The sequence below is a fragment of the Carassius carassius genome, chromosome 2, assembly GCF_963082965.1.
Source record: "Carassius carassius chromosome 2, fCarCar2.1, whole genome shotgun sequence".
NCBI lineage: Eukaryota > Metazoa > Chordata > Actinopteri > Cypriniformes > Cyprinidae > Carassius > Carassius carassius.
In genome coordinates this window covers 2,789,081-2,800,794 of record NC_081756.1, presented here as the reverse complement: position 1 = coordinate 2,800,794, position 11,714 = coordinate 2,789,081, and the positions used below count along the sequence as shown (strand labels likewise).

Here is an 11,714-nt window from a genome sequence, read left to right as displayed (position 1 = left end):
AAAGTCACATGTCTCATGAGTTTCTATTTCAAATCTGAATAAGTTATCATGAAAAATGAGACTCCTGCAAATATTTTTATGAGACCACGCCTTGAACCCCCCCCCCACACACACACACCTATGAAATATCTTCTTTATGCTCATAGAGCATGTAAGACTCTAAAGTGAAATGAAAAATCTGGGTGTTATATTAGACAGAAACTTGTCTTTTGAAAATCCTATTTCCCATGTTACAAAAACTGCATTCTTCCATTTTAGAAACATTGCCAAGCTACAAAACATGTTGTTTGTTTCTGATGCAGAAAATCTAGACTGGACTATTGTAATGCACTTCTAGGTGGTTGTCCTGCTTCTTCAATAAACAAGCTACAGGTCGTCCAAAATGCAGCGGCTAGAGTCCTTACCAGGTCAAGAAAATATGATCATATTACCCCAATTTTACAGTCTCTGCACTGGCTACCTATTAAGTTCCGTATCAGTTACAAATTATCATTACTTACCTATAAGGCCCTAAATGGTTTAGCTCCTGCGAACTTAACTAGCATTATACCACGCTACAATCCATCACGCACCCTAAGGTCACAAAACGCTGGACTTTTGGTAGTTCCTAGGATAGCAAAATCCACTAAAGGAGGTAGAGCTTTTTCACATTTCCAGTGATTGCACAGATAGTATTTAAACTGAACTGAGCTGGATATTTGAACATTGAATTCAATGATGAACTGCCTTTTTGCTTTATTGACACACCTATTTTCCTATTTTATTATGTTCAGTTGCTTTGTTACAGTCTGTTTTGTTAAAAATGCTATATAAATAAAGGTGACTTGACTTGACTATGTAACCAGTTGTGTAACTTATTTGGTCAGGCACTGCTATAACAACATAAAGCAGTTCTGGAAGAAAAGAGACCACTGCAAAATTAGCTATTTATATGAATTTATTGTTTATATTAATCTGTTTGAGTATTCTGCAAACTACTGACGTTTATTCCACATTAAAAAAAAAATAAAGAAATAATAGTAACATTAATGTCATTTAGAGCACTTGTTGTCAGGAGAAACAGAGGACCAAAAGTGAGGCAGGTAGAGAAACAAACTTTATTGCTTAAAGAGAACAAATGCAGTCTGCCGTTCACGGTGGACTCAGATCTGGAAGAAACTAAAGGTGAAATACCCGTTTTAGACTTACACTCTACTCATTTACTAACTACTATGTTTTAAAAAAAAAGCTCTTATTTTTCTATTCTATCTGTTTTATTTTTATTAAATAATTTAAAAGAACAACAACAACAACAAAAAACTTATACATGTACTGCATTAAGCTAACTTAAAGCGGAGACTTGTCATTACACTTGCATATCATTGCCCTTTTGTTGATTTTGATGGCTTCCATTGTCCTCATTTGTAAGTCGCTTCGGATAAAAGCATCTGCTAAATGACTAAACATAGTTTAAATGTAAATAAACTTGTCAGGCCGAGTTAGTAGAAAACAGTCTAGGGTTGTCAGCCACATGCAGAGATAGAAGATATTTTCCCAGCTGGCAGATCTAGAACTGCAGACAACAAAAGGAATAGCGACCGCAGGCAGCAGGAGAACTGAGCAGAGAACAGGTATGACATTCACGACAGGACAGGACAGGACCCACCCAAGACCTAACCAAACTGCACTGACAAAAGAAAAGACTATGCATATGCTATGTTCTAGACCACGTATTCGGAGCCCATGCTGGAAACTATGTAATATTTTATAATTTATAATATATTGCCATCAAAGCAACTGTTCTTGTTGCTCAACACAGCTTTGCAGAAATCAGTTTGTTTCAGTTTTCACGTACACCTTTATTGTGATCAACATTGAGGACTGGAGAACATTCGAGCTTGTAAATAAAGAAACATCAAAGCTGATCCGAAGAGAGTTTAGGTTTCCCATCATCATCATCATCATCATCATCATCATCATCATCATCATCATCATCATCATCATCTTCTATTTCTTACAGCACATTTAGCTGCAAATAAAACAGTTCATTAAATCATAAAAACATCACTTTCCAGTTCATTTATAATATATGCATTTTCATTTTAATTCAAAATCAACATTCCTTTTCAGTTTTCCAGTGTTTGTCTGAACACACACCTGGTGCAGCTTCCTTCGGCTTCACTTCCTGTTCTGGCGGTTGAGTCCATTGCAGCGTCACGTCAGAAAACCCTCGTTCCACCAAAACAGACTGGAGCTGAAATGAGCAGATCTCTTAAAAGTGCTCTCAGTGAGCTCAGATATCTGTGTTTCCTGAGCTCTCTCACCTGTGACAGGAGCTGGACTCTCACCGCAGGATCAGACAGACTCCAACTGGACTTCAGTTTCAACTTCAGGAAAGTTCTCTTCAGTACAGGACCTGAAAGGGCACATGAGTGAACATACAGAGAAAGAAGGGAATTCGGTGTAAAAACTACACAATCTAAAACAATAACAACAAAAAAGACCTAGATTAAATTAAATACAGGTTCACTTGCAATAAGACATAGTTTATTCTCAAATAAAAAAACTTGTTTCATGTGGTGAACTACTGAAAGCTGAGAGCATGCAACTGTTGTAGTTTTACATTTTCAACTAATAAATTGCATTTAAAATAAAAAAATAAATTAAGCCGTTAATAGTTTCCCAAAACATTAAATCTGATTAAGCAAAACAGACCTTCTCCATAGACCTCCACCTCACACAGAGTAAGAAACCTTGAATCTCCAGGAATGATCAGATTCACGTATCGACCCTCCATATTGTTACAAATGTAGGTGGAGGAAACACCAGCTGGAATGCTAGAAATCACAGCGCATCTAAAGAGAATCAAAGAAAACATAATTTAGACTTCTAATCTTTTTTTTATGTGTGTTTTCAGGGATTTTTATGGATTTTAAGCCACTGAAAGAGAAGCTCACATGGGATTGTTGTTGCCATTGTTCTCCAAAGAGTTTCCGATGCGAATCTCCGCTCCGTTTATTCGTTCTGGACAGCAGTCTAGTCTGTTTGTGATTACGACGCTACTTACTCTGTAAATATAACTTAGATCCACGCTCCACCATGGGTTAGTTTGAACATTGGTTGAGAAACATGCTGACGATGGTTGTGTGAATCCTGGATTGAAATCAATGGCCTGTTCAGAGATCCAGCTGCCATTGGTTGATGACTGTGTGACGTTTCTTTCTGTTGCCAAATTACCTGGAAAATATCATAGTTGCAAGAAACAGTTTTAGTCTGCACATTTTATACTCCTTTAACTTGTTTTGAGGGGAGATTATCTTCAATCAGGCATTTGAGACAAAGTCCTATCTACCTGAATTGAGAAATCCCGAAAACTCAAAAACTGGCTCTCACACTCACATTTAAATAACATAAAACATAACTTAAAATCAGCGATAAAATCTGACATAAACTGTCCCATAAATGTTCTGATGTGCTCAAATAGCATCATAAAAGCTTTTATTTCAGGCTGGTCCAGTAAATGTGAATGTGTATCCTGTCTTAGGAGTAACGATAGCTGAAGGGACGCGATGATGACTTTACCAACCAGCAGCTGGCTCCTTTATTTGGAACTATATTAAAAACCACTTTAATGAAATGAGAATTTCTTAAAATGTCAAATTCAACCGGAAAAGGTTTAGACCAGATTAAGTAGCTTGAATTACCTGGAAAAATCACATAGACTCCCAGTTCACAGACAGTGAGATACTGTTGTGAATTTCCAGGAAAATTAACAGTAATATAACGTCCCTCCATCCCATCACACGAGTAGCTGTAGGTAGCTCCTGCTGGGATAGTAGAAACTACAGCACATCTGGAGAAAGATGAAAGAATGATGATGAACTCTTTCTTTTACAACAAGATGTATATTTTTTATATTCTATATTCAGATGTTGGTGGTCAGAGTTAGTGTTAATAACCTCTGCCAACAAGGTCGGGCTATTTGAAACATAGACTCATGAACATAGTGTCCGTCACGTCACCAATAGTTTTCTGAAGAACATTTTTGAAGCTCAAAATGGGTGCAGCGGGCCATCGCCATCTTTCCAGTGTGTTACCATTCGTCAATCATGGATAATAGAAAATAAACAAAAAGGCGGTAGGAGGTTTCTGAAGCCACACCCACCTAGCTTAACTGGAGTGTCAGCAGTGGCAATCCACCTGTCACTCAAGCCATGCCCTTAATTATATTGAATTGTAAGGCTTAATATAATTTAAACAGATGAATTCACCCACCAATTTTCATGAATTGCAAAATTAGCTATATAGACCAAAATAATTTTTGAACCAGGCTGTAAACATGTTTGAAACATGTAAACATGCTGAGCGGCCACACCTGTGCCCCATCAAGCTCTGGCTTTATAAACCATTTATTTCGGCGTGGCGTGTCACCATCTCAGCGCCACCCGGCGCCTGGCCAGTAGACGTCGGACTTGTCAAGGATCTGCCAGTCCTGGTCCTTCTCTGGAGGGACTGATCGGGACTTTACCGCCTACTCGCCACCACCACCCAGCCCACCCAGGACACCAAAGAAGCCCCCACGGTGCACCGTATTGCTGTCCTCGGATAGCCCCAAAGATGGTGAGTCACCCCCAAGAGTTCTAATGTCTATTTTGATCTGTACCAGCAGGTGACTGGGGCCGGGGCTTTGCCAAGGCTCAACATGAGTACAACCGCTTAAAGCACTGCTGGGCCCAAGTTAGGATCGCAGAAGGGAAGGAGCCTCAGCCAGCTCCCCACCCAACTCCTCACTTTATGGTGAAAAATTGCCTGCTTTACTGTGTTGCACAGCGTAGGGGGGAGGAAAAAACTCTACTGGTCGTCCCATGCACTAAAACGGAAGTGGTGATGGAGGAGAGACACCCTATGGCAGGCCACCTAGGGGCCCAGAATACGACTGGCCGGGCCTTGAGGCTGAAGTCAAACGGTTCTGTCAGGCCTGCCCAACCTGCCAACAGAACTCACCATGCTCCCGTCCCCCCAGCCCGCTGATACCGCTGCCCATCATTGAGGTGCCCTTCGAGGGGATCGGGATGGATCTGGTAGGGCTGCTGCCGAAGTCCGCCCAGGGCCACGAACACATCCTGGTCATCGTGGATTACACCACCTGCTACACTGAGGGAAATCCTCCTCTGTAAGGCTACCATGAAAGCTATCACCCAGGAGCTGTTTCTGCTATGTAGCCGGGTCGGAAACCCATCACAGATACTGACTGACCAGAGCACCCAGTTTATGTCCCGGATGATGGCTGACCTATGCAAGCTCCTAAAGGTCCAACAGCTCCGCATCACGGTGTACCACCCCCAGACCGATGGGCTAGTTGAACAGTTCAATCAAACCCTGAAGCAAAAAGTGGCCACTGAAGACAAGCGGGACTGGGACAAAATGCTGCCTTATGTACTCTTTGGTACCCGGGAGGTCCCTCAATCATCCACTGGGTTCACCCCGTTTGAACTCCTCTTCGGCCGATGGCCTGCTTGATGTCGCCAGAGAGGCCTGGGAGCAATAACCGGCAGTACACCGAACCACGGTGGAGCATGTGCGGGAAATGCGAAAGCGGATATATCAATTGTACCATGTGAATCTCCTCAAGCGCTTGGTCGGGACCTGAATCGTTGGTTGTGGACATGGACCCCCAACTCTTGGCCACCCAAAAGACGGAGCTGCAACACCTAGTCAGTCAGTTTTCTGATGTGCTTCCCCCCCAGCCTGGGCGGACCCACATTCTGGAGCACGACATCCACACACCACCTGGAGTCATCATCCGGCAGCGGCCTTGTCCCGGAGGCTCGGCGACACGCCATCGAAGAAGGGGTACAGGAGATGCTGAGGTTAGGGGTCATCGAACCATCACGCAGCCCATGGTCCAGCCCCATCGTCATGGTTATTAAACCAAATGGCACCTTGTGCTTCTGTAACAACTTCCGCCGCCTAAACGAAGTCTCCCAGTTCGACGGCTACCCGATGCCCCGGGATGATGAGCTGTTGGATTGCCTAGGAAGGGCCCGTTTTATCTCGATCTCACCAAGGGCTACTGGGAGCTCCCCCTAACGGAAAAGGCCAAGCCAAAGACGGCCTTCTCAACCCCAAGTGGCAATTGGCAGTACTGGGTCCTTCCATTCGGCCTGCGCGGGGCCCCAGCCATCTTCCAGCATCTAATGGACGTCCTTCTGCGGCCGCACCAGGCATATGCGGCTGCCTACCTGGATGAAATCATTATACACTCGGAGACTTGGGAAGACCATCTGGAGCGGCTGCGGAAGGTTCTCTTGGAACTACGCCGGGCTGGCCTGACCGCCAACCCCCAGAAAAGTCACCTAGCCCTCGCTGAGGCAAATTTAGGGGTTGCGGCCTGATCAGACCTCAGGAGAAGAAGGTGGCAGCTATCTTCTCTGCCTCGCGACCTGCCTCCAAGACTCAGGTACGGGCCTTTTTGGTGTTGAAGAAGAAGATGACAGCTATCTTCTCCGCCTCACGACCTGGCTCCAAGACTCAGCTACTGGCCTAACTTCTCCTCCTTAGCTTCTCCACTGACAGACCTGACCAGGAAGGGGCAGCCGGAGAAGATCGTTAGGAGCCCTGAGACAGGGGCAGCATTCCAGTGGATAAAGTCAGTTCTCACGTTGGAACTGGTGTTCAGAACCCCCGACTTTATCCGCCCCTTCCTGCTGCAGACGGATGCATCTGACACCGGGGTGGGAGCCGTCCTGTCCCAAGTCCATGATGGTGAGGAACACCCGGTGATATACATTAGCCGAAAGCTGACCCCAGCAGAGCGACGGTACCTCCTCAGCCACCACTTCACCCTTCAAACCATCACTGACTGCGGAAACTTTACACTGGACCTCAAGCAACGTGGATTGGGTGCCTCGCCTCCAGTCTCTGGGACACTGATATACAAAGGAAATGCAAAATTTACTTTCTGACTCTGTCTGTTGTTCAAAAGTGGCTTGACACAAGGAATGCGACAGCTGAAACCCATGTCTTGCATATGTCTGTGCATAGTGGTTATTGAACAGCCAGCCTCTTTTGCAATGACCTTTTGTGTCTTGCCCTCTTTGTGCAAGGTGTCAATGAATGTCAATGAATGAATATGATATACAAGTTTCATTTTTTAAACAGAATTAGTGTTATGTTTGTGTATATTATGTTTTATTTTTTTTTATTTTTTTTAAGAAAAACTACTTGTGATCATAATTAATTGACGGACTCCCTTGCAGTAACACTATTGGCACCCGGTTGAGGACCCTTGCTTTAGACTGTGTGATGCTTTAGAGAGGAATGTTATCTGTGAATTTTGTAATGAAATTAACTCTCTACTGAGAGAATTTAGTAACTTTCTGCCCCGGGCACAATGTTCAGTGATGTACTTGATTGTAGGAGGTGGCTTCTATACAGTCTGTGATCACTAAAGACCCTGTCTCGTGCTCTAAGTGAATTGCTTGTGTGACGCGATCCGACATTTTAGAAAGCATAATATCTTAGTGTTAGTAAATGCAAACAAAATGATAAAATACCATTAAAAATGAAGTGTCTGTATAATAGGCCTATGCATCTTTAAAATTATTATTATTAATTTGCAAGGGCTTGCTTTGTTTGTTTTATAGAGAGAGTTTGTCTAAACAGGACAATAAGGTACTATTAATTACTACTCATCTTTTTAATTACACTGAACAGGTTTCTGATGCACTTACACAAGATGCTTGATTTGGTTTATAATTGATTATTGAGCCCTCTTGTGTGCATAGCAGACAATACAGTACTTTTTGTCGTCTAAGATTAACTATTGCATTTAGAATTGTAATATAGTTAGAATTTTGCTAATATTTTAGAAATACATTCAAATTAAGATTTTCAGCAATTCTGACATCTGAAAATTTCTTGATAATTTTACATATATATTAGTGCTATCAAATTTAATGTTGTTAATGCATGCTATTATTATTTTTTTTTTTTAGATTAACACATTAAAAATGTTTTTTAGTTTTTTTCCCATTAATCAAAGAACAAAAGAAAGAAAAGAGGAAATCAATAACTTTTGTAGCTTTAATTATTAATCTATATTGAATTTAGTGATTGATAACTTAATTCAGTTTCTGTATATTTCCTACTTGTGAAGAGCACAGGTAGCTAACTATGTGAAGACTAAAAAATAACAACTTCTAATTTAAGTGAATTAAAGTCAAATAAATGTTAAAATTGATAGCTCTCAATTAAACTGTAGTGTTAAATGGCTAGTCAATGGTAAAATATCAGGGGAGAAACAATTTCCTAGAGATATCAGTATTGTTATGAGTGATACCCGGATGTACTCACAAAAATATGCCATTAAAGAAATATTAAAAATACACTGTCTTTGTTGTTTCAAATCTTTGCAATTTTAAGATTGCATGTGAAATTGCTGCAATAAAAGTATTTTTAAAAACTTTAATGTTATGTGGGATTGATCACAATTTCAGAAAAAAAAGTACTTTTTTTTTTTTCATTTGACAGCACTAATATAAAGTACATATATATTCAGTTTTTAATCAAGTTTTTATTCATTCAGTTAATTTGTTTCTCTTTACTACTGTAGGAATATTTGAGAACACCTGCAATCTGATTCATCTTTTGCTCTTATTAAAATAACATACATTTGAGCGGATATCAGATCTTAAAAGAATTAAGATCAGCCTTCTCTCACAAGAGAACTAATGGGGGTGCTACAGGGGTTAAATAGTGCTGTGTTGTCCAGGGTTGAGCTCCGGCGCACATAACAGCGAGCTCTCTTAACGTTATATTTTACAGTTTGTCAATTGATGTAAGATTTTGTAGGATTTGCATAGACATGTTCACCCTTCGAAAGCCTGAAACCAACTATAAGTATATATCAGAGGAACTCACACAGGGTTACTGGAAACATTTGAAGAAACATTTCCAACCCGAATCTCTGCTCCATTTACACAGCAGTCGGGTGCAGCGTCAGTGATAGTCACTCTGTTCACACTGTACGTCTTCATCAGGTCCAGTCTCCACCACGGGTCACTTTGCCACGTAGTACTGCTACAGGTGTAGTTCGACCCATCCAGAGCTTTTTCGGCATACCAGTCGTAATATAATGTTGACTGACTGGCTGTTCCCCATGTTGCTACATTCACTGGAATTATTCAAAAGAAAACCTTATTTACAATTATAATTATTTGTTGGGCTATTTAAGTCCATGAGTTTTTACCACATGTCTGAAAATTTTTCACAGCAGCACAAACTCACTAACAAAAGATGAAATAGTGTTTAATTCACAAAATCTCACCTTCTTTCTCTGCCTTTGTTTGAAATGAGAAAAAGCCTTAAAATGAGAAACACAGAATGATTATAAGTATTTTGCAACTTAAATTGGTGATTTTCTTATGATTATAAACCTGTGTTCTGTCAGATTTATAGTTTCCAAATATTTGCCAGATGGGTAAAATTCTGTATGACTTCTAAAATCATGTATTAGTGACTTATGTAATCAGCATCTCAAGTAAAAGTATATTGTTTAAGGGTATTTAGAAAACATTAAAAAAGAACAACACATTCAGTTATAATTGAGGGTCTTTTGTTAGGTGTTTCTGAAAGATGAAGCTGAAAGCAGACTGAAGGTCATTAAGATATTAAACAGATTGTGTTATACTTACCCAGTAAAAAACACAGACTCTTGTAGAAACCCCTCATGTTCATTTTAGGTGGTTTGTGATTCTCTCTGTTTTCATTTAAGGAAGATTGAATGAATGTTTTCCCTGAGAAACACATTAGTTTAATTTTACATCAGAGTCACATGATACTGTCTCCCCTCCCACTTTTCACTTTGACTGGTGCTGGAAAAATGTTTACACACACACACACACACAATTGAAATTGTGGTGGACCCTTTTATCTGAAGCAAGTCAAAGGATGAAGCTCATGTTGACATGCTTACATTGAATATTACGTGTAAACAGCAATAGCAAAATCCACCAAACAGTTTGTCAGCTGTCCTCTCCTGAGAGAAAACTGAGGGACAATCTTCCTGAACTACGTTTGTATTTATTTTTGTATTTAAATTCAGTTGTACTACATTTTTACTTTAACTGTGTTAAAAATGTTATTCCATATCATTCTTACTTGTATGACACTTTTTCAGGGAAACATCATGGATGAGGTTTTTGAAGTGAATGAGAACTGAAGCTGTCAAGCTCCGAAATAATTAAAAAATCCTAACAATGCCACGGAAGTGGTTCATATGACCATTTCTCCAGTCTATATCTGTCAAACTGCATGTTGCTGCACCTGCCATGTTTCAGTTTGTCTTTTCTTTCCCTTCTTATGAACATCTCAAGATCAACCGACATTTGCATTTAGTTTTTTATGCATGAAAGCTGCCTGTCAAAACTACCTGAAATCACACGAACACAGTCCTGCATCTGTTCTGACATGATGAGATTCTGTCTCTGATCATCTTTTAAATGTTAATATTCGCATTAGTTGTTCATATAGCAATGTAGTAAATCTTTGTCCCTTTTTGCAATTCGTCTCTCCGTCTACTGCTGTTCACTTCTTAGATGTTTTTCTTATTCACTGTGACTTTTCTTTGAGTCGTTTACCTAGAAAGCCTGTTCCAAAAACCATGAACATGAATGTAAATGTAAATGTAAATGTAAATGTTCTCAAATTGCTGACTCAGAAGAACACGAACATATTCGAATGCACACTATGATTGCATCTGTACTAGCGTCTTGAGCTTTGTAAGCAAAAGCTCATCATGTGTTTTACATTTTTCATGTTTAAGCTCCACCAACATTGATCTGCCACAATTCTTACTTGGTTCTTTCTGAAAATGTCTGCTCAGTGTTTCTCTTGGACCTGATGCACTTGTTTGTGCAGTTCGTTTGACGTTTGAGTATGTAAATAATGTGGATGCTATATATTTGTGGAAAGAAGCTATGAAAATGACACTTGATTGAGATGAACGAAATGTGGGTGTTTGCAAACAGACCAAAAACTGTTTTTGGATAATACATTTGTAAGATGATTATGGAAGTAAAATAATGACTTATGTCTTTGAAACAAAAAAGCATGCTGAATAGCACTATCTGAAAAAATAATGCATTGAATTAACAGTACTTGCATTTTAATGCCTTGTATTTCCAGGGCTTGCATCTTTAGGTCCTGAAATTTAATGTAATTGTTCGTTTAAGCTGTGAATAATTCAATAAAAAATATTTCACACACTTTTTCATAATTAAAAAATCAATAATTCATATTCACGTTCCAGAAATCACTTTCAAAATATTAAATCGGTTAAAAAATACGATGTATAATATTCGACAGGCAAATTTCGATCCATTTTATTTCACTTTCCAAATTCGCTTCCACAAATTCAGTGGTTAAAATTCGGCAGATAATTGGCCCTTTCACATCCGGGAGCTGCAGGAATAGCAGTAGAGCACAGAGGCATGATCTCTATCTGCTGTCAGTCGCTCACCAGCAGGTGGTGCAAGCGGCTTATGATGAAGACCAAAGCAACAGGTGGAGTAAGTAATACAGTTACAAAAACTGATCTGCAGAAATTAAGCAAGCGCTAAGTAGAAGTTTTGATTTTCGGGCATGTGGAAAAGCTGATTGTGTGTATGTTTATTTCAACATCTTTGCTGTTACCAAGTAAGCAGCATTCAAAGGAGATTATAATGGTGTTTTAC

The 11,714-nt window shown here is 39.9% G+C and overlaps 1 protein-coding gene across 1 annotated transcript; it reads right to left on the bottom strand.

The window, feature by feature from the left end:
• Positions 1-2,092: 2,092 nt before the first annotated feature.
• On the bottom strand, positions 2,093-9,711 carry LOC132095843 (uncharacterized). The gene is made up of 7 exons (XM_059500932.1): positions 9,675-9,711; positions 8,902-9,154; positions 3,684-3,832; positions 2,937-3,216; positions 2,695-2,834; positions 2,304-2,395; positions 2,093-2,233 (listed from the first exon to the last, which is right to left on the bottom strand). The coding sequence occupies exons 1-7, from the start codon at positions 9,709-9,711 to the stop codon at positions 2,093-2,095; spliced, it is 1,092 nt and encodes a 363-aa protein (XP_059356915.1).
• Between the last annotated feature and the right edge of the window lie 2,003 nt (positions 9,712-11,714).